General features: G+C 55.0%; 1 protein-coding gene across 13 annotated transcripts in view; it reads right to left on the bottom strand.

The window, feature by feature from the left end:
* Positions 1-23013, bottom strand: part of KCNT1 (potassium sodium-activated channel subfamily T member 1) — a 90492-nt gene that overhangs the window by 14455 nt on the left and 53024 nt on the right. For 7 of the 13 annotated variants that reach the window (XM_054083793.1, XM_054083791.1, XM_054083795.1 and 4 more), the window contains 17 exons: positions 14036-14115; positions 12826-12925; positions 11555-11611; positions 11168-11216; positions 10569-10628; positions 9651-9725; positions 9205-9288; positions 8615-8709; positions 6694-6874; positions 6434-6598; positions 5512-5648; positions 5226-5289; positions 4421-4529; positions 3825-3933; positions 2709-2858; positions 2307-2545; positions 866-1082 (listed from right to left, as the gene is read on the bottom strand). In XM_054083793.1, the coding sequence (XP_053939768.1) occupies positions 866-1082; positions 2307-2545; positions 2709-2858; positions 3825-3933; positions 4421-4529; positions 5226-5289; positions 5512-5648; positions 6434-6598; positions 6694-6874; positions 8615-8709; positions 9205-9288; positions 9651-9725; positions 10569-10628; positions 11168-11216; positions 11555-11611; positions 12826-12925; positions 14036-14115 (1971 nt within the window). Of the gene's footprint in view, positions 1-865; positions 1083-2306; positions 2546-2708; positions 2859-3824; positions 3934-4420; positions 4530-5225; positions 5290-5511; positions 5649-6433; positions 6599-6693; positions 6875-8614; positions 8710-9204; positions 9289-9650; positions 9726-10568; positions 10629-11167; positions 11217-11554; positions 11612-12825; positions 12926-14035; positions 14116-16560; positions 16583-18619; positions 18657-22726; positions 22769-23013 lie in introns of those variants that run through there. The other 6 variants (XM_054083797.1, XM_009569523.2, XM_054083798.1 and 3 more) reach the window with 5 other exon arrangements.

Below are 23013 nucleotides of genomic sequence, written 5' to 3'. Positions count from 1 at the left end.
TGGCCTGGAACCCCTCCAGGGATGGGGCAGCCACCACTGCTCTGGGCAACCTGGGCCAGGGCCTCCCAATCAATGGCAAATGCTTTGCAAAACTGTCCCACAGCATCTGGAATTTTTCCAAAAATACACATATTTAGGAATTGCTTTTGCTATGCAAAGGGTCTTGAGATCACAAAATAGGCAACGTTCCCAGCACAGGTAGAGGAGGCAGCATATAGGACCATCGAGTGCAGTTGAACGATGACAGAACAGTGAGATCCAGGAGGGGAGGGTGGTGTTGAGCCATATAAAGAAGCAAAATTTTGGTCCTTATTCAAGTTTTTTCTTGTGAATAGATATTCTAAAAATCACCATATTTTTTTTTGATAGAACCAGAAGCAGAAATTTTCATTTAACGAGCACCTACATGTGGACATGAATTAAAAGCCAATTTTTGAGTTTGCGGATACTCAGTAAACTCCCTACATCGCTGTGACAGCATCCAAAGAGGTAACCAGTAAAGCAAATACTTTTTTGGCTGTCATAAACTAACAGCTTTAAAGCTGGCTTTAATAATTATTTTGCATTTTTTATTTATGTGGAATAGAGAAGAGGTTCCTCTCATGCCGGTGAGTGAAGCCAGAGGACTGATGGAACAACCCTGCCCGTTCCCAGCAGTGTTTGGCTCAGTGCAACTCTGCTGATACCCAAAGGAGACTTCTCCAAAGCTGCAGGAAAGGCTCAGGGAAAAGCAGTGATTGCCCACGTTAGAGGTGTTGGTGTGCTCAGAAAAAGTCTCCCTTAGGTACCACTGAACGCCCACCACGTGCAATGGTCCCCAACTCTCTGAAACAAGGGACGACTCGACCAAAGGTGGGCAACTCACTCTGCAACCGCTGACCCCTCCTCATCCGACTGTGTCATCTCATCTTCTGACTGGTCGCTGAGCAGGTCACAGGGCAGCAGGGAGGAGGTGTCAGCGAGCTCGAGGACGGGCGCGATGCTGGGCCGGCGGTTGCCCGAGCCGTTCTCCGCCGGCAGCGTCAGCTTGCTGCTGTTAGCAGGGCGGCACTCCGTGTTTTGCAGGTCCATGGCTACTGTACCTGGACACGGTGGGAAGGAAGCACAGCAAACACGCTATAAGGAGGGGAAGAGACCTCTGTCAGCAAAGCGTCACACCCAGGCGGTCCCACACAGGGATGAGGTGGAGCACGCGGGATTGTACATCATGCCTATTAAATACAACCTGTATGAAGATAACTGGCTTGTGGTGACCTGGTGACCTCCGCCTGGGCATTGCTGCGTGGAATATGTCCCAGGGACACAGCTCGGGCAGCTCCCGTGGTGGCTGCAGGCTGCTGTCCTCGAGGAGCATCACCCTCCCCGTCCCCCAGCCCTGGTCACCTCCCGCTGAGGCTCTCAGTCAAGTCTTGGCCAAACAATGATTTTCAGATGGTCAGGAAAGCAGAGAGCTTCCCAGCAAGCAAAGCCCAGGCACTGGGCTCGCTGGGCATGCGATTTCTCTCCTTCTCATTACCCTTCGCCAAAGGTCTGTCTGCCAATGAGCCCCATAACGAGAACACTGACAAACGTTGTTCAGCAAAGCGCTTATGGCTTGCTGGGGGACAATTCAGGCAAATTGCTGCTCATGAGTACAAATGCATAAATTATTTTCCTGAAATATAATCTGCTTGCATAGCGCCGTCTCTCCAGGCGGCCCCAAAACTCACTTTCCCCCGATGCCAGCGGGAAGTAATGACTCATGGTATTTTTTATTTGCGAAAATGCACCACTCGCTGCAGAGCAAACTACGCTCTTTGTTGGGTTGTGAATCATAAACGTGATTTAGAAGGCAGCCAACAGCACTTGTTCTTCCAGCTAGGGCTTGGGGGATTTATGCAAATACTGTTAATGATAATGGACATCATGAGTTTTAACAATATTTGAACCTGCTGAGAGCATCCAGGGTACAAGGAGCAGGGTGTATTTCACTGGCGAGGCAACCAGGACAGGGAATGGCAAAGGATTTTTGGTGGTTCCCAGCAACAGAATCATAGAATGTTTTGGGCTGGAAAGGACCTTTACAGCCCACCCAGTTCCACCCCCTGCACAGAAGCAGGGCAGCTTGAACCAGACTGAGCTGCTCAGAGGCGCATCCGACCTGACCGAGGTGTGAGCCATGGCAAGCAGTTTGCAAAGTAACACCAGACTTGGGGAAGGAGGTGAAACCAAACCTGGAGAAGGAGCCGAGCAGCATGTGCAAGATCCTATCCTGCCCTCCTGGGAGCCCCACTGCCCCCTTGCCCCCCGAGGTCCCCCCGACTCACCCATGCTGGCGATGATGCTGTGCACAGGCAGGCGGGATGGGCCATCATAGGTCCCTCTCCCTGCAAACCCCTTCTTCTTCTGCTTCTCCTCCTGCTTGAAGATGAAGGCGGAGTTCTCCTCCTTGGTGATGTTGATGTAGAAGCAGGTGTCAGATGCTGCCATGATGTGCCGAGGGCCGGGGTTCAGCAGGATGCTCTTGTTCTCCTCCCTCCGGATGCCAATGAGGCAGACGCCGTACCTGTGCCAGAGCGTGGGCATTCACAGCTGGAGAAAAGTCCCTCTGAGGCTTTGACACAGCACAAAGGACCTTGTGGCATCCTCCAGTCCCAACCCCAGTCCCCCAGAGACACAACTGGCAGGTACACTCTGCCCACCCCTGCCTGTCCCCTCCCTGCCCTCACTTCTTGTGTGCGTGGAAGGCAGCGTATGTGAAGCTCTTCCCTTCGTACTCCATGAAGAACTTGCTGTCACCCATCCGGATGTGGTAGACCTCATTGCCTGAGCAGCGTCCGTACATCCGCTGCCACTGCTCCGGGGATTCCTGGCCCTCCCTGCAACGACAGCAGCAGAGTGCTGGGATGGGACCCCATCGTGGTGCTGGGATGGGACCCCATCATGGTCCTGGGATGGGACCCCATCGTGGTCCTGGGATGGGACCCCATCGTGGTGCTGGGATGGGACCCCATCGTGGTGCTGGAATGGGACCCCATCATGGTGCTGGGATGGGACCCCAACGTGGTCCTGGGATGGGACCCCCTGGCACCAGCACAGACCCCAGCACGCCAGTGAGCTCCCGGAGCAGAGCGACACAGCAGAAGTGCCAACAGGCACCAAAGCTGTGTTTAGAGCAACAGGGGTGATATTATGGCGAGGCATTGCCACGAGCTGTTGGTGTTCACAGGGTGAGGACAAGCTCATTTTCATTACTGATTTTAAGTGCCTTTTTGTTTAATGAGGGCTCCTGGGGTGCACAGAGGCTGGGCTCAGAGCCCAAGCTGGCAAACAGCTCTGAGAGTGGGGCACGAGTCCTCTGGGAAGGATGTTCCGTAACTCTTTAATGTCACATTACCCAAAATTCAAACATTTTTGACTGACCAAGAGGTGCAGGACTCACACCACCGCTTTGCTGGGCTGGTGGAGCTCCTGCCAGCCGTGCTTTATATAAACCCACCACTCAGCCGCAGGGTCTGGGTTTGCTGTGAACTGAACCCCCGCCAGCGGGACCATGCCAGTATAAAGGTGACATTTTTATTCCCATTCTCTGGAAAGGTGGTGTTGGCCAGCTCATCGCACTGGTGTTTCCCTGCTAAGAGATCGGCTTTGGCTCCTGACCCAGCTGGGGATCCCAGGTCCCAGTGTGCTCCCACAGACCCTCCCCACACCCAGAGCCTCTTCCAGCAGCTCTGCCGTCTGCTCCACGCTCAGGTTGGGGCAGTGGAGGCGAGGGCAGGGATGGGCAGGGATGCGCAGGGATGCGCAGGGATGGGCAGGGATGGGCAGGGATGGGCAGCACTTACTGTCCACGGGAGGTGTGCACCAGCAGTGTGATGAGGGTGGAGGTGGCGGGGCAGACGCAGTTCAGCGCCAGCATGGCGTATTTGCACTCCTCTTCGCAGACGACGTGATCTGAAAGGCAGAAGGGACCGTCACAGCAGGGAGGGGGATGGATGGTCTCCTTGGCTGGTGGCTCCCGGCAATTTCAGGGTGGTGTTGGGGGCTGAGTGCTTCCTCCTTCTGCCACTCCAGGAGGGCTTTCAGCTTATCAACTGCCCATGGGGAGCATCTCGGATTAATGCAGGCTGGAAACCAGCCAGGTGGGCTCAGCTCACGGATCCCACTGCCTCCGTGCCGCACACCCAGCACACATGGGAGTGGTGTCCCCCCGCAGCCTGGAGCCAGCCCTCCCCAGCCACACTGCTGCAGCTTTAGTGTGCATTGGGATAATGAGACTGATGGCCCTAAACTGTCTTCCAGCAACCAGGAGGCTCAGCATCAGGTCATGGACTTCTCCAAGGTGGAAATACAGCTGGAAACACCCGTGGTGGCAGGTAAGACAGCTCAGACCCCTGAAGCGAGTGGCGTTGCCCACTGCTGAACAGCCCCTCCGACTTACCCGCAAACTTGACGTGAAACTTGTTTTCGGGCTTTAAGATCTGAACGTAGAGAGGACAGTTTGGAGCAAAATCTTTCACAGCCCAGGCTCTCAGGATGGTCTGGTGGTCCTAGCCAGGAGAAGAGCAACAGGCACTTGTCTGATGGCTTATTCTCCCCAACACTTCTACGCTCGGGATGCACTGCAAGGCACCCTGCCACCATGGAGACATACGGCAAGGGCTCCTCCGACACCCACTGCTAACAGGGGATAATTGCCCTCACCCTGCTCTGTGTTTCTCTGCAGTCACTGCCTGCCCACGGGGACTCTTCATCAGTGTCATTACCAGGAAGAGCGCCAAGTGCCAAAGGAGGGGAGGACCAGGAAGCACCTTGGAACAGGGAGGGAGTGCAGCGCTCCTCGCTCCACACTTTACAGCAAAGACCCCTCCAGCGGGGCACGTGGGCTCAGGACAGCGTGGGCAGACAGGAGCCACCTCCACAGCATAGGCAGCATCACTGGCATCAGCTGGCAGTGAGACTTGTCACCGCTGCCACCTCATCCCTCTCCCAGGGTTCCCAGACTGAGATCTTCCCAGCAAATTCCCTGCCTGGGCTGGGGTAAGATTGCATCAGGCGAGGAGGCTTAGGGGTGAGTGGGGTGCACAGCCCGTGCAGGTGCCCAGGGGACAGAGCTCAGTCCTCCGCCCCAGCTGCCTCCTGGCACGGTCCTGTGCCAGCCAGAGACGATGCAACGATCACCCCAGTCCCTTCCAGCCCAAGAAATTATGAATCCCCAACCATGCCACCGCCCAGGCCTGGCTCACCGCTGCCGTGCGGTCCACCTCGTTTCGGCTGCTGAGAATGAAGCAGGCTTCTCCATTGTCCATCCTGCAAACAGAGAGCAGAAACCACATGAATTGCATGGGCCAGCAAAGCCAGGCGTGCGCCTGCCCCAGCCCGGGCGCTGCCAGCCCTGCCGAGACCCCTGCGAGGGCACGCAGGGGCACCCATCGGCACCCATCTGGGCTGACATCACTGGGCACCCTCGGTGGCTCGGCTACGCGGCAGGACCAGCCTCGTCGTGGATGTGCAGGATGCCCCTTTGCTCACTTGGCTCTCATGAGGTCCTGGTCCTTCAGCGCAGAGCCCTGGAGGTAGATCACTCGCTGCGACCACAGAGGGATCTGCAGGACCCGCCGCACCTGGATATCCATCTCAGTTGGGCAAAGTATCACCACGTAGTAATCCTGAAAGAGAGAGCCTGGCGTGAGCCCCGCACGTGCCTGCCGCAGCGAGCTGAGGCGTGGGGGTTTGCTCCTGAGCAAACAGAGTTTTGGGGCTTTTGTGTGACACTCCCTGCTCCAGAGCCCTGCAAGGGCCTTGGGAAACACAGTAGCAGCGTCTCTGTTCTGCATAATAAAGCCAACACAGGCACATCCCACGGAGTACGCAAGGAGTTGCGTGCCCGTAGCAAAGCAGAGCCTCTTGCAGTTACTGCAGGGTTTTAAAGCTTCAATGTATGGAGTCAAAGCTGAGCGACGGCGATGAAACATATATGAGCGTTGGAATGAAATGCAAATCTGAAACACGTCTGTGATGCTCTTGTGCTGCGGAGCAGGAGAGGCACAGGCATTTGAAGATCACTTATTATGTGGGGGTACTCCAGTAAGAGCTGCCTAAAGCCCACTGAGCAATTACATGCCTGCCTGAGACTCTTCACTCAGCAATGACACTCCGGTCCCTCTCCATGTGCCCACACAGCGCCCTAACAGCCCGGCCCAGGAATGGGGTGGATCAAGCAGACAGAGTCCCACCGCTGAGATGACAAAGTGGGGTGGCCCCAGGATACCCCTCGTCACCTCTGGCCAGTGCAGCACGAGCTTCCCAGTGCTGGGCTGGAGGGTTTTTACCTTATTCTTCACCACATCCACCGTATCCAGGCAGCGACCTGGCCACCAGCAGCGACCTGGCCATACCCCTGGCAAGGGCGAGCGTTGACCAAGTGCAGCATGGCAACGTGCCTGGTCCTCACCTGCAGGCGCGGGTGGGCGTAAAACTCATTGAGGAAGTCCATGAGGAGATCGATCTTGAGGGAGCTGACACAAAGGACGACGTGTTTCTCTGTCTGGGCACGATGACGGCTGTAATTGCCTCCTGACTTCTGCCGCTCCATCCACAGGTAGACGAGCTCCTCGAACTGCAAACGAAGGCAGAGAGCTGATGTCCCCATCGGCAGGGCTGCCTGGGTGCAGGTTCTGCATCCCCCTCCATCCGTGGCCGCGCAGGTCTAACCTGGAGTGGCAGAACGACCAGGGCGACACAAATCATTATCACAACGAGGAGCTGGGAAGGCCAGATCTTTGGTGTCACATCTCCATAGCCCACAGTGGAAAAGGTGACGATGCAGAAATAGAAGGACTTGAAGAGGGACAGCTTCTCACCTGCTCTTTCTAAATGCTGGATACCACAGGTCCTGAAGGGAGAGAGCACACATCACAGCCAGCGCTTCCCTGCTTGGGAGACAGTGCCCATAGCACCTGCTGAAGTCAGTGGGAACTCTAAAAGGTGACTTACACCCATGTCCATGGGGGAAATCTGTTTGTAACACACTGCCAGCATCAGCAGTGGATTTATGTCATGAACAGAAATGATTCGGCTAATGGCACTTACAGACGAAGGAGTTAGTGCTCACCAAAGCTGCATGGGGAGGTCTAGGTCCTGGGTGATGGCTCACAATGAGACCATTGGCAATAAGACCATCACAGCAGCACATTGAACATCACTCGGGGCTGTCCTTGCATTGCCAAAAAACCCAAAACATGGAAGCAAGCAGCTATCCCAGTAAGACTCCGGAGGGACCTGGCCAGCAGGAATGGCTCTCAGTTATAGGGGTGGATGTGCTCCAGCAGGCAGATCCCATTGCTCACTCCCTGCCCTTGCGAGGCTATGCTGCAGAGCCACCTCGCTCCCCGTGGACAAGCAGGCGGCGTAACTCCACAAACCCGCAGTTTCAAAGTCATCTTGCTTAACACAAGTGTCATCTGAGTCGCCCTGGACACGGATTGTAGCCCTGCCACATCTGCCAAGAAACACATCCGTGGCCCCAACGGGCAGGAGATGCCACAGGCGGGGAGCAGCGACGAGCTCCAAAATTGCATTAGTCATTCACATCAGAGGATCGTCTTTATTGCCGAAGACTCAGGAGCCTAAAAGCTTCATTTCCTGTCCGTTTAGCAACTTAATGGTATTATGTGCTTGAAATCCAGACCAAGGGAGCCAGAAGAAAATTCAAGAAGTCTAATTCAAAGCTAAGCAGCAAGCAATGAGAGCTGAATCCTTCATAGAGAGATGCCCTTGTTGGCAACGTGGGGGATAAAGGGCCCAGTTAATTAGCAGGAGCCCCAGTGGTCTGTTACACAAACGAGCTCAGCAGCCGTGGTAATGATGGGGAAGAAGGACGTGGTCGGAGCCAGTGAGTGCAATGGGTCATAGTGAATGATCCAAGCCCGGGTCCGCAGGGGAAGCTGCTGTCCCTTCCCTCGACCCAGCAGCACTTGCAGCCCTGCTCTGAGACTCATGTCCACTTCACCCATCACCCTCCAAAGCTCTCAGCGTTACCATTAAAAGTTTTCTCTTAAAATCATACAATTAGGGAGGATAATTAGTTTCCAAAATAGGAATTGATCTTGCCAGTGCTCAGCGCGGTGGGGAGTGAAGCAAGACAGAGAGGACCCTGGCACCGAGATGCTGGCGGTGCAGGGGTTCCCCCCACAGCTCCACCAGACGTGACTGTGTCCAAGCCAAAGCCCATGGGCAGGAGTGGAAACGCGGGGTCCACTCTTGACGGCAGCTCCCCCAGTTCCCAAACTGAGCCCAAGGAACTGGGACTTGTCCCGTTAGTGAAGGAAGAAAGCCGGAGACTTGGGAGCTCAATCCAGTCAGCAGCCCTGAGCAGTCATGCCTTCCTCGGCTTGCACAAACCTATCGGGCTGAAAAACCAGGCTAGAAGACACTGCCTGAGGGCTGAACATCCGCTGCCTTCCCAGATCACCCTGTCCCGTCCTGGCAGTGCCATCCCCCCACAACTGGGAAGGTCCCACCCCACCGCCTGTATGCCCTGCAAGAGCCCAGCTCAACCAGTCACCCTGGGATGTTCAAAGCTGGTTTTCCCGGATGAAGAAGATGGTTTAGTGAAACGAAGAGCAACACTCACCCCGTGAAAACCAGACAGAGGAGGGTGCAGATCAGAATGAGCACCTGGTTAAACATCGCAGACTGGGTCCTTTGTATGGCACGGTGCAGATCGTTCTGGGAAGAGAGGAGAGGGCTCTCACCAGCTCGGAGAGCCTGAGGGTAAAGCACTCCTCCAAGCACCAACTGCCGTCCTGCTGCCTCCAGCAATGCCCCCTCAGATGAAGGTCAGGCCAGAATGTGGCCCTTGAAAAGGGATGTGCCTTTCTGCGAGCGGGTCTGGGCTCTGCTGCTGGGAGAGACGGCTCGAGTGGGGATGGCTGGAACATCGCATCCTGCTGTAATACCATATCCCAGGGACAGCCATCCCTGTCAGGATATAGCCAAGAGCATCAACACGGCTCAGACACTGAAAGGCTCCTGCTCAGGTCCACAGCTCAGCATCACCAGCTGGCAAAACCTCATCTCCCACCAATCCCAGCACGGCTGGACACCGAAAACCTGCCCGAGAGCAGGTGGCAGGCAAGGGCCCTCCTCCCAGACACACCGCCCTCGGCATCCCGGGGGCAGAGGGGCCCAGGCGAAAGAGGGGGGATGCGACTGGTCACTCACAATCATGTTCTCCAGAGCATACTTGGCAAGCCAGCAGTTCAGAAACACAGGAATGAACAAATTCCGCAAAGGAGGCCAGAATATCTATAAAAGCAAAAGTTACTCATAGAAAAATCGATGTTCTCGATCAGAAAAAAAAGCTATAAACAGCCAATTCGAGCCCTGTCAGGAAGGATCCATCTCCAAATTAAGCACCGGCCTCTGCAGAGGCTGTCGCCGATGCTGCCCCGCTCCCTCGGCTGCAGCAGAGCAGCTGAAAAGGGAGGATGGGTTTGGAGATAACGCTCCAGAGAAAGTCATTATGTTGAAAAATATTGAAGAAAAAAAATCTCCTGCCAGCTTTAACTACTGCTTGGCCAAACACCCAGTTTTCCTTATTTTACCACCAAAACTACTGTACTTATCAAACGTAAAGCTGCTTTATAATGTCACTGAGAAACACTCACTGTGATAATAAATGGCACTGTGTTGATCATCTCAAGGATGAAGGAAATGCGAAAAATCTGCTCCCAGATGTTCCCCTGAGGAATTAAAACCAAATAATAGTTAAACAAGCTTCAAAATCTGCCAAATGATAATTAAAACGCTCCCACTCTGCCGCAGACCCTACTAGATGGAGGAAGAACACCAGAGCAGCAGAAACATGTTGAGATGGGGTGCTGGTGGTGGGTACGCTGGAGTCACACCTTCCCACAGCGCCCCGTCCTTTCCATAGCTGTGACATCCCTCTCTCCATCACCGCTGCTGCCCAAAGCCACGGGACAACAACGCTTTGTGCAAGGACCAAGAATGAGAGTGAGTGATACAGGTCACCGGCACTCAAACCAAGTGTGGGACGCAGGGTTGGAGTCTTTCCTGCCAGCTGCCCCAGGGCTCCTGAGAAGATGCCATTCGTTAAGGTCACTTTTCTTGGCCATTTTAAGTGGCTTTGATCCAAAGGAGTCAGCCTGTGCCTGTGCCTGTCTGGCCTGGAGCAGTGCCTGCCACCTCCGGAGGCAGCAGACGTGGCACAAGTAGGGGTCACGCTGCCAAGCTCAGCTCCAGGTCCTCAACCTTAGGAAACAGCGTGCGTCAATCTTGCCCCCGCAGAAAAAAACAAGCAGCGACCCTTTGTTAAACAGGTCTGAATCTAAATGAAGGTGGCAAAAAAAGAGATCCCCCAGTTCTGCTCTGACAAACACTTATCCAGCAGCCCGAGGGGGAAGGAGAAAGGAAAACAGCCGCAGCTCTCTGAGACATCGGCGAGACAAACGTTCTCTCAGGATGCTTCAGGCTTCCGACAGCTCCAAGACAGAAATGAATTCACGCCAGGGGGTCAGACCCAGACTGCGCATCACTGTCCACCGCCCGCCCGGGGTGCTTACCTTGTAGCTGAGATAGATGAGCAGCATGGTCTCCAGAAAGCTGATTAAAGCGATGCTGACCTGCGGAGACAGACAGGCGAAGGCTGCTGAGGGCTCCTTTGAGGCAGCATCAGTTGCTCGGAGGCTGTGAGAGCCGCTGCTGAGCCCACCCTGCCCCGTGCCATGAGAAGCCCATGGGTACGGCAGACACAGGACGGTTCCTTTGATTTCTCCGCACCCGCTTGTTCCCACGGCCAAGCAACGGGCAGCCCTGAGCAGGGGTGATGGGCGCTCAGCCCTCCTGCAAGCGATTCCCCAGGCAGCTGCCCAGCCTGAAAACAGCCCTTTACCGGTACAGCTGCATCCAGGCTGGAGAGTAGCCGAGCCAGCCTCATGATTTTATCTTCCTACAGCTTGTCCTCTCCTATCCTAGGATTTTCACCCAGGGCCGTGTGGCTGCTCCCGGCAGAAGCCCCACTTCGTTTTCTCCTCACCCAAGAGAATCCATTGCCCCTCACTGCTGGGGGCAGAGGAGATGCCCAGAGACCCACCGGCAGCAAAGCTCAAACCTCAGCTCCTGCTGCGCTCCCGCACGGCCACGCCAAGGTCTGGGCGCTCACCTGCACAGCCCACAGCGGTGTTTTTCTATCCACCCAGAAGATGTGTGACCTGCAAAGAAAACGTAAAACGGATCTAAACTGCAGCCCAACGAGCAGTGCTTTGACCTCTCACCAAAGTAAAAACTAAGACCAGCACAGGATCCAGCACAGGACTGGTACTGGTGCTCCTCACCAGTTTGCTCAAGCAGCCTCTGCACTGGGAATGCGCCGTTCCCAAGGGTGCAGCCACAGGCGTTTGGCAATAGATTTGATCCTGGGATGCTGCTCCACATTCCCTGAGCAGCCCCATCGTGTTGAAACACCCACGGGCAGCTGCCGGCACCAGCAGCATCCGTCACTGCATCCCGAAAGAGCCAGACTCCAGCACTGGAGCAACTCTCCACTCACCAGTTTATCTTCGTGGACTGGTTGAATGCTGTGTAATTCTGCTTTTCGCATTCCCAGCTAGGAGAAGAGAAAGACAAAACAGGGGAAAACAGTCAGCAAGGGCGAAGAAGGAAAAGGGGTGCTGGTGTTGACTCTCGGGGCTCATGGGGTGCTCTGGCCCTGTTCCCACGCTGAGGGAGGTCCCCAGACCACACTCCCACGGGTCCAAACGCACACTGGTCCCTATAGCCAGGGCTTTCCACAGGAGCCTGTCTCACAGAGGCAGTTTTTAACATTTATTGCTGGAGAATAAGACCCGTCAGGTACCTCAGCACATACCAGGGATGCTGTGAAACGCTGATACTCACCAGGCATGGGGCTCCCTGTGCTCAGTGCTCAAAGACAGAGCTGCAGCAGGGAATTAACAGGTTACAGTCAGCAAAAGCTGCTGAGCTTTGGCTTCTGGGACAAGGCTAGCTGAGTGCCAAGCAGCAGGCAGGCAGCACCAAAGCCAAACTCTCTCCCTGCCTTGCTGTGAGAAATGTGTTCCCTCTGTCCAGCCTTTATTTTGTCCCACAGCCTCAGGAAAGTGGCCTTTCCCTGAACCACAGCTGCGCCAAACCTTTCCAGGACGTACAACTGTGTCACACTTAATTCCTAAAGGTTTGAAACCACTTTTGGACCACGCAGGTGTACTTGGTAATCTGCAACCTTTACAAAGAGAAAATCAAATTGCTAATTCTCCTAGCTCCTGGTAAAAGCCCTACACCGTATGAGAGCTGAACAAAGCAAGGACATATTAAAAATAGGCTTAAACCGAAACGCAGAGCAAAGCTGATGAATGTAATCATCTGCCACCTCGGGGATCTAAATGACAAAACATATTTCCTTCCCAAACGCTTAAACGGGATTTAGCGTAAATGTCTTCAAGGGCATCAGGGTTCAGAAAATACTTGCATGGTGATGCCCTGTAATCATGAGATCTTGCCCGTGACCGCAGGCCACGCTGCACCCCTTGCCGCGAGAGCCACGCAGCATTCGGAAATGAGCGTGACCCTGAATTTTTGTACCAGCTCCCCTCTGTGTGCCACGTAGGGCCAGCAGATGCCTGTTCAAGGGGGAGCAAAGCCCACCAGACCAGCAGGTTTAGCTTAAACTACCAAATCAAACAGCTGGAGTGGGTAAAACCACGAATCGTGCATCTCCACGCCCACCGTGAGCAGCTGCCCTCGGCTCTGCCCTCCCCGCTGCCCAGGGCGGTGCGGGCAGCCGGCGGCAGCGGTGCCACTCACCAGCCGATGCCCTCCTCCGGGTTGTCGAGCAGGACGCGGACGATGTACAGGAGGCAGGTGAGCAGCTTCAGTGAGAAGTTGAAGAGCCGGATCCTCAGGCCTGTGGCAGAGAGGAGCACGGTGTGGGCAGGCGGCGCAGCCCGGGCGCCCTACAGCAAAACCTCTTTAATTTCCCACAAGCTTTGCAGGACCCCTTGGATCCCCCTCAGGATCCCGCTGAGCCCCAGGGGAGCTGCAGGAGCCCCAGGGCAGCACACAAACGCTGCTCACACTTTGCCTGGGGCTCTGCACATCCTACCCAGTGTCAAATACATAGAAGGCTAATACAGAAATAAATAACGATGAGTCAGCTTCTTCCTGGCCCCAATAGGTATCCCAGGAAAACAAGGGAGCTGCTGGACTGTATCCCCCTCATTATCAGGGATCCAGTTCAGAGCATCAGACAGTCAGGGCCAGGGCTCCACTCTGCTCGCTGCGCTGCTAACGGCTTGCAGGACGAGGGGTGGAAAGCAAAAGCTGCGGCTTTATCGGCTCTCCCTCCCCAGCCAGTTCATTGGGTCATTACTCAAACTACAAGTGAGAAATTCATCACATTTTCATTAAAAACTTCCCCGCGGGCATCCTGCAGTGCAGCGCTCCCACATTTGAACAAAACGACAGGATGCAAAGAGGAAAAGAAAATGTGAATTTATAAATTAACGAGCAGGCTCCCTTCAGACAGTTAATGACATCACGGAGAAAGAAAATAACAACACCATCAGTCAAGTGGAGGCTAATCCAGACGGCTGAAGCTGTGAGCAAACTCAGCGCCTGCCTTGGCTGTCCCCACAGCCACCAACTCCCCGGTGGGCACGGGGGCATCACTGGCTCCATGGTGGGGATGTTTCTCCCTGAGCAGCCCGGGCAGCTCCCAGTGCCCACCCTGCTCCCAGCCAATTTGTCCCAGCTGGTTCTGTGCTGTGTTTGTCCCCAGCGAGCAAAGGTGGCAGGCAGCATCACTGCCTCCCCGTGCAACCACGTCCCCCAAACTCAGCGGGCCAACACCCAACAGAAAGGCCAACAGGCAGCAGCAGCAGCCCTGGGCTGGGCAGCCAGAACTGGGGACACCGGGGAGCAGCCACCAGCAGATGGCAATGGCTTCTCATCCCATCAAGACCCAGTATGGCTCTGGAGCTCTGGCAGGGTTTGGTTTCTCCCAGCAGACACTCACTCGATCGCTGGTTTTTGATGAAGAAGAGCTTCAGCCGCTCCTTGAAGGTGTTTTCATTCACATAGAACTCGACCTGCACCCTGCAAGGAAAGCAACCAGAGGAGCCCATCAGAGAAGTGGGAGGTCAGAGCCAGAGCCCCTCAGGAGTCGTGTCCACCCATCCCAGCTGTGTGACCCCCCCAGAGCAGCTCATAGCAGAGCCCGGGCTCAGCCCTGGGCTCCCAGCTGCTCTCACTGTACCAAAGCACGGTACCACCAACCATAAGCACCAAGACATGGCACACTGATGACTACCAAAGCAGCCAATATGACCCACGGGGTCAGGCCTGCTTTGAGTTAAGGGCTTTGCCTTCGCTCACGTGCAACCAGCTGATATCAGACTTGCAAGCGTCTCCTTTCCTACACGCTTTACAACATTCAAAGCCTCTCAGAAAAGTGGTGGCCTTGGAGCAGTCTGCCCCAGCCATGTTCTGTCTCCTCTGAACCTCTTGGCTGCAACAGAGCAGGAGCTGGCAAAGGCAATGTCCCCAGTATGGCCATGTCCTTGCTCTGCCCAGGTAGGAGCGACATTCAGCATCGAAGCTGTTAAAAACCAAATCTGATCTAAAAGGAGAAAAAGTCTCTTTGTTGCTAAGATACCACATTTGGCCATTTCAGAAGAACCCAGGAGCTGCCAACCAACTCCGAACGTCACTTGGCATCCGGGACAAGGCACAGTGGCAGAGAGCCGCCCACTGGGGCTCCTCGCGGAAACCAACGGGGAGGAGCTGCAGGTGACATTGAAAATGCCCCGTCCACTGCTGTGACCACCATGGGCACTTCTTCATCTTCATCTGCTTCAGTCTCCATCACTGACCCCATCCTCAGCCCTCCTGCTGATTCCTACAACCACACAGACAGTTGAAAGCCTCACCAGGGCTGGAGGTTCCTCCCCACCGATGCCAGCGGGGCCCGGGATGCAGCACACCTGGATTCAGGGCGTGCAGGCAAAGTTGGCCCTGGCTCGGTTCATCTGCCTCTCAGCAGCCCTTTACAATCTCGCTCACTCACACCAGGCAGGGCTATGCATTACACTCCTGTCTGCTAAGGGGGATCATTTCCTGATGTCTTGGCTTTAGATTCTGAGCAAGACGAAGTCTGTTCATTAATTTACAGCCGAGAACAGAGTTAAGTGCAGCCAATTAGCCACTTCTCCTATTTCACTGTATTCAACAAGACTCTTAAAACTAAATGTTACTGGTATTACTGTTTTTTAACTGCTTGGAAGAGGTCACCGTGATCACATTAATTGGGTGTATCACCAAGCCAAGGCATAGACCAAGGTGAGTAAATTCACGGAGAAAGTCAAAACTCTTTAACTTTTGCCTGTGCAACGCCCGTGCACGCGCGGTGCCGGCTCCAGCCGAGCGTGCAGCCCGGCACACACCACCAAACCGTGATTGATTGGAAAGCAGCTGCTACTTGCTCTGACAACAGAGAGCTAAACAAATATTTACCGAGCATTAATGCCGAGCTGATCAGGCAGCAAATTGGAAAGGGGTTTTATGAGACCGTCACTGCTCAGAAGTCCCTCATCCTCCTCGTACCCACTGGCACCCTCCGGCCTTTCGCAGCCGGCCTGACTGCTTTGGGGGAAACCGCTCAGCGTGTAAAAAGCATGGCACACGCTTGAGAGATCCTCAGGGCTTCCCGTGGACTGCCTTATCGGGTTGAAAAGTCAGATTTTTAATTTACAAGGCTTTTATATACATAAAGGAGACACAGAGAGAGAAAACCCATCAGCTCAAGCAGGATAGCTGGGATGAAATTGTATACAGGCTATTAAACTGTGAGTGCTTCTGCCAGAAGCCAGTAACCGCTGTCTGGCTTAACCTGCCTCGGGCGCCTGCTCCGGCAGCTGGCGGGGACCGGGCGCTGGGCTCAGCATGGCTGATGTGCTGCAAGAGCCCATCCCTCAGCATCACCCTAAGAACTTGGAGCAGGCGCAGCGCTGGGGGTGGGGGAGACACAGCCCCCTGAGCCCCTCTGGCTCTGGAGCTGCTGTGGGCAGAGCCAAGGGGGTCTGAGTTGAAAGGAACCTTAAAGATCACCTATTTCCAACCCCACTGCGACGGGCAGGGACACCTCCCACAGATCCCACACACATTCTCATTGATGCAGCCCGAGAGGAAAGAATCAGGAGCCTTAACTGGGAAGTAAAGACGGAGGTCCCGTCGCCCATCCACGGGCACATTCCTTGCAGACACCGCACCCTGCCCAGGTCCCTCGGTGGGATGTCACACACTGAGCAGCCCCGTAATGGAGGTGACAACAACCAGCAGCTACAGCAGGGCAGTCACCAACCCCGCTAAGACGCTCGGCCCTTGTGCTGGTTACGATGCCGACGGGATGGATGCCCAGGGACCGCTGGTAGCGCTCAGCAAACCCATCAGCAGCGATGGAACGCTGAATAGCATCAAGCGAGGGAAATGCTAAAACACAAACACACCTGAAGCGGCAGCAGTGGGATTGCACCAAGAACGTACCTCATTCCAAACGTTCCCAACCAGCAGCAGCACAGACAGGGGCTGAGCCTGCATCTCCCCTGGGGCCCCAGCCGGGCTAACGGGCAGGAAGGGCAGCCAGAGGGCTTTACACCGAACCCAGTGCGTGCTCGCCAGCCTCACTCACTGGCGTGAGAAGGGAGCAGGGAGATGGGTGGGTGACTACAGACCCCACTGTGGGGATGCTGAGCACTGAGGAGCGACCGGGAGAATTTATGAGCGCCAGCTCAGCCTTGCACGATGTGTTAGGAGCGAGCAGTTATAAACAGCTTTAACACGTGTTAAAATGAATCGTTTCCAAAGTCAGACTTGGCAAATAATTTATCTGTGTCAGGGCATAAATCAGTTGGCCGCAACTGCTCACGACACTGCGCACACAAGCTAATTGCTCCTTCTCCTGATTAAAAATGCCCAGGAAATGCCAGGAACTGGCTGACAGCTCCGTCGTGAGTGCTGGGCACCCTATTCATCAGAGTCCCCGGGGACTGAGACTTCAGGGAGCATGATTCCTCTCCCAGACATTCGCCTCCATACCGAGGAAACAAACAGCAACATAAATCTCTGTCACCAGACAGATGGTTTGCTGATCTGTAGCGTTGCAGCCCACCTCAAGACTATGAATATAAGCGCTGACGGATAAAAGAACTGAATGATTAGAAGATATCTAACTTTCTATGACAAAGTAGCCCGTGCATTCATCCGTCATAACGGCTGCAGAAAGCAGAAACTCTTGGAAATCCACTGAAGTGGATCTTGGGGAGGAAAGGGGGTATTTATCACTGCAAAGAGATGAAGACATAAAAGCATGTAGAATGAACATGTTCCTGGGGAGGCAATCTGCGCCATCCTGGGCTGCACCCCTGGAGCCGTATGGGACCCTGGAGCCATAGAATCAAGGAATGAGCAGGGACACCTCCCACTGGATCAGGTTGCTCCAAGCCCCATCCAACCTGGCCTTGAACACCTCCAGGGATGGCGCAGCCACCCCTGCTCTGGGCAACCTGGCCACGCTGATCCTCCAGCCAAGCTCCAGAGCACCCATGGGGTGACCATCCCACGGGGCTTCTGTCTGCAGGAGGAGGGAAGGCAGAGAAATGGCTTGGCACGAGGGGGACCAGGGCACCACCCTGCTCCGACAGCCTGCTCCAGTGCTGGCACCCGCTCTGCAGGCACCACCGGAACACAGCACCACAGAGCCAAACACGGCTGAACGGGTGATGGCTTTTACCAGGCAGCAGCAACCATCTCAAAGTATCTAAGCTTCTACTCCATTTCCAGCTGAAGGAAGGAGATTAAATCATCTAAAACGTACCCTTTAATTTTGTTGTCAAGAAGTTACCTTCAAACAAAAATCAAGCTCTGACTACATTACTGCCCTGAATCACAAACCCTTCTGATTTCACAGCATCTCAGCTCAGCCGGTCCATTTAAACTGCCTTCATCCCTGCTACTGCAGTCCAGCATCCCTCCTGAGGACTGGGCATCCCTCCTGAGGGCTGGGTATCCCTCCTGCCAGCCCAGCCGAGGGGCACAGGCAGCGGCACACTCTGCGGGCAGGGAGCAAACAGAACGCTGCTCCCCTCGCCTCACCCCGGCTGAAGCTCCCGTGCCGCGCAGATAATCATCACAGTACAAGTTTAGTTACAAGCCCTTTGCTTAGAAGTGTAATTACCGCTATTATGCACTTCATAATGCCTGAGCAATTTCATTTTCTTCGCTCCGTTATTTATTGTACTTTATTAATCTAAGATTAGAGGCAGTTTGTTCTAAGATGATGAGCTCCTAAAAAAGACACAATAGTTTGTTCAGGAAAAGTGCAGAATGAGCACAGCCCATCTCACCAGCATTAAAATAGGCACCGAGGAGCACAGCCCCGGCGCCTGCCTTCCCCAGAGAGCCTGGGATAAACACGCTCCCCTTCAAGACAAGTGAACCACGAAAAATAGCATCTCAGCCCCAGCCCCGCGCTGGGACAAACCTGCACAAACAGGGACGGGGGAACAGAGATGGACCCCGAGCTCCGTGCCCCCAGGAGACTTACATGGGCAGTTGGGCGCAGGCAGCTCCGCTCCGGACCCTGCAGCATGTGACAGCCACCGGGCATGGCCTGAAAACTGAGACGGCTCCAAAATCCAGCAGCCAGCCAAGGGAGCGAGCTGCCACCCCTGCGCCGGGACGCTGAACTAAACCTCCCCGCTGCTTCCCAAAGGGCTTAGGTGCACAGGGAGCTTTTGTTCGGTTTAATAATAGAGACTTCTTGCCATGAGAAGCATGTTTTCAAATACATACAGATCTTGAAAGACAAGAAAATATCTCAGCATCCCTGCACAGCTCCGGTCCTTGCCCTCACACTCTGGCTGGGACAGAAATGCTGCTCTTGTTCCAGGAAAATTCTTGAGGAACGTCCCCCACTACGTGAGGCGATGGAAATAAGTTTTTTTGAGAAAAAAACAAACCAAAATGAAACCAAAATCTCTGCAATCTGATGGTTGCCAACACCCACCCCTACCGAGACAGTGTAGTTTCAATTGAGACCCCACTTCATCCCCAACCCTGGCTGAGCCCACAGGGCGCCTCTGCATCCTCCCTGCAAACCCACAGGAGTCAAATACATATGAAATGTGGCTGCAGCAAACGGCAGCTGAAATTCCAGATGGTCCAGGCGGGCTGGGCGGTGGGTACCAGACGCAGCCCTGGAAATGCAGGTCTGCAGGGTTTCCTCCCGTGCGAGGAACAGTGGGGTGTATTGTGGAAAAGGCAGCGCGCCGTGGCCAGGCTACCGTCGGACCTTTGCTGAGCACCGGCCGGGGCCAGCAGAGCCCTGCGGAGCATCAGGGGAAGCTGAGCAGAGGCTAAAGTCCTTCCCAAATAAACCACTGAACCAGCCAGCTTGAGACTCGGACCCCTGCTGCTGGCACCCTCAGGAACTACCCAGACCATCTCCAGCCCCTGTCAGCCCTCCCAACATCCTTAGGAGATGCTCTTCCCTTTTTGCCACTGTTCTCTTGATGGTAATAGGTATTTGGGTGCAGAAACTACAGCGAGACAGATGACCCGAAGTGAGCTTTGCCTACTGAACACCATCCCTGTGATCTACGCTTTGCCATCCTCCGTCTACCCCGGGGCGAGCAGAGGACGGGGAAGCCACAGCCCTTCCCACCAGCGCTCCCGGCTCGCTGGTGCAACGAGCTGCCCATGGCTTTGAGACGGAAAGGGGAAACGACTTCACGCCTCTGTGTGTGTATAGAAAACCTGGGCGCCTGCCAAAGTGAGAAACAGGGAACAGGCTGCCCCCACGCTCAATAAGCAGTAATTGAACAATTACTCAAAGGAGGAGGGTTGTGGATTTCAGCAGGGCTGCACCGGCTCAGCGCTGGCAACCGTGCAAGGAAGCGGCTTCAGAAGCACAGAGGGCTGCATGGCTCCAGGGGGGCATCTCCTGCCACAGCCCCACTGTCCCCCGCATCCCCCCTGTGCTCCAGGACCAGCCTGCAACAGGGGCTCTGCAAAATCCGCAGGGTGCAGGGTGCAGCCCTGCACCAGGCTGGCAGCCCATGGTGCCCTGGTACTGCTGTGCTGTCCCTCTCACCAGCTGGGGAGATGCTCAGGACCACCCTTCCTGTGGAGAAGCTGGGCAGGATTGATGCTGTGCTGCAGGTGGAACACGGCAGGACACCCAGCCGCTCTCCCAGTGAGCCGTGTTGCACCGGCAGGACACTCACCAGAGCCGCAGTCGGGAGCTCTCCTCCATGAATATCTCAGCTTCTCCAGGGGGTTTGCAAACAGCCCTGAACGTCTCTCCCTGCAGCAGCTCCTGGCACGTTTTTAAAGGAGAAAATGCAAAACGACCACAGAGGGAATGGGAGCCAGGGCATTGCTTGCCTCTCCCACCTTTGGGGGACAAACCCCCCACCCTAAGAACACTGCCGACCTGCAGAGGGAAGGGCAAAGGGCAGACCATCCTCAGGGTGAAGGCTGGGGCCAGGAGGGCAGTTTCAGCGCTTAGGGGGCACACAGCCCTTGGGAGGCCGGTGGGTCTGTCTGCGTGGCCCAAATATTGCACCTTTTCCACAAATCAGTCTTGATCCCCATCCCTGGGCAGACAGAATACTGAAGCCACAGCACCCTTGTTCTGTAGAGTCCCAGCTGATCCCCAGGGCTCGTGGTACCACCCAGCTCTGAGGCGCTCAACACAACCCCCATCAGCCTCTCACAGGCACCACCGCAGCCACCACGGCATCAAACGATGATTAGCAAAATTGAGTTCCACACCAATAGACGCGCTGCACCGGGAACCACAATGCTGTGGCACACATCACCCCTGGATCAGCTCAAAAACTTGTTTCTTCAAGCTTTCATGCATTTACCGTGATTATAAACCAGTAAAAAAGCATCTCCTGTTCTATTACCGAGTGTGATTTTTTGCCCAAGGAAAAGGAGGGCTATTGCCAACCACTCTGCAGCAAATTAAACACAGCTGGATGCAGGTAATGTCATCCCGGCTCCAGCAGTAACACCGCAATTTTATTTTATGGGGATGAAAAGCGAGCTCCAAGCAACTGCTTCTGCAAAAACTCTGCCCAAAACTGAGGCCACTCATCCTGCACCAGGAGGTGAACAAAGCCCCGATCTCAGCCGCACAAGCGCTCCTGCGTCGGAAGGACAAAGGCAGGGTAGGAGGCACCGCACCGAGGGCGCAACATCTCTGCCAAGCTGGGATTGGCCAGCCCTGACGGATGCTGCGGGAAAGGCTTCACAAATCCATAGTGAGAAAAAAGAAATCCACTCCTGGACCTATCTTTTTTTTGCTGTTTTTTTTCATCAGGGAGGACACTGCAATGAAAACGCGATTTTTATGTTGCAAGAGCGCATCGATTCCTCATTCCCCAAAGGCAGCTATAATCTGTCTCCAACTGTATTTAGCGGTTGCGGAGCTCTCTTTCAGGCACCAAACAAAGCAGTGGAGGCAGCAGGGATGCACTCAGGGGTCAGAGTTGAAGTTCTCTCCATGCAAGTGCCCTCAGTACCAAAGAGCAAGGGGAGGCGATGCACGGTGGGGTGGGCAGCGCGGCACTGACCTGGCAGCACTGCGTGCCCCCGAGAACAAAAGTTCAGCTCTGGGGTGAAGCAGGACACGCTGCTGGGTGCCACCAGGGCTGCTCAGGTGCCTCCTCAGGCTGGGAGCCCCAGCTCAGGGCCACCCCCAAGCGACAGCACTGCTCTGGCTAACGTGCACCGCAAGAAGGTGGCACAAGGCGAGCATGGCCAAGAGGAGCCAGGGGAGCACCAAGGGGCTCCACACCATGCCTGTGTACAACCCTTCCGACACACCTGCACGCCTCGCTCAGCACTGTCCAAGCACATACATCCCCAAACGGGGGTCTTAGGCAAGGACACGCTCATCCTCCAAGATATCTTCCCACTGCGTCTCCCGTTCAAGGTCTCAGCAGCCTCGTGGATGCATGCAGAAGACCCAGCGCTGCTCATGTACAAACGATGGCACCGCTTGCTCTTCACTAAATAATAACAATACAAAAGCTTAAAACCCAGGAAGAGCAGAAGCACCAGAATAACACACTGAGTTTTGTTTGGCTTATTTGTTTTACAACATTGGAGATTGACACTCATGAGTCTGCTCCTGTAATTGCTTCTGCTGATGAATCTGGATTGTTTAATTAGAGTCTGCGCATGGAGCTCATCGCTAATGGATAATCATCAATTTGCTGCCAAGGGTATCACTTCTTCCCCAAGAAACTTGTCTGCCTCTGAGCACAGATAGTCCTCCCCATGGTGGGAACAACCGCTGTTTCAGAAGGGTTTGCTGGTCCCGTACACAACTCCTTAGTGCCAAGAGCAGTGAAGGACCAGCCTCGTGCTCATCAGCTCCCTTAAAAGCAGAATAACCTCCCATTAATCCAAAGCCGATGCTGACCACTGCTCCTGGCAGCAGGTATGGCCCCGAATGCTCGGCTCATGAGACACCGTGCACACGCGCACCGCACAAACACCTCCAGCTGGAAGGAATTTGCCCTCTGGAGAACGCAGCTGGCTTTTCCCTGGGCAACGGTCCCTGGGACTGGTGGGGTCATGGCAGTCCTCGCCCCCTCCCCGCCGCACCAGCGCGTGGGAATGCATGCAGCGCACTTACTGTGAGAAGGAGGAATCCACGCTGAAGTCCTCGGCGTGAGGCCTACAGAGCAAGAGCATCACAGGAGGTGAGGGAAATGTACGGCTGCCGGGCAGAAACCGGCAACAGCCGGAGCTGGGCCATGGGGAACACCATCGCCAGAGGGACAAACGGCCACCCGAGCGCTCGCCTGAGGGTTGCACAGCGCCCGTGATCTGCCCCTGCTGAGCTCCCCAGGGTGGGATGCTGGGGACTCGGTGATGCTCTTGTGGCTTTGCCAGCGTTTGGCCCCTTTAAGGACTCAGCTC

This window comes from Cuculus canorus, chromosome 19 (assembly GCF_017976375.1).
Source record: "Cuculus canorus isolate bCucCan1 chromosome 19, bCucCan1.pri, whole genome shotgun sequence".
Taxonomy (NCBI): domain Eukaryota; kingdom Metazoa; phylum Chordata; class Aves; order Cuculiformes; family Cuculidae; genus Cuculus; species Cuculus canorus.
The sequence above is the reverse complement of the archived record's forward strand: the minus strand, read 5'-3'. Positions and strand labels throughout refer to the sequence as shown.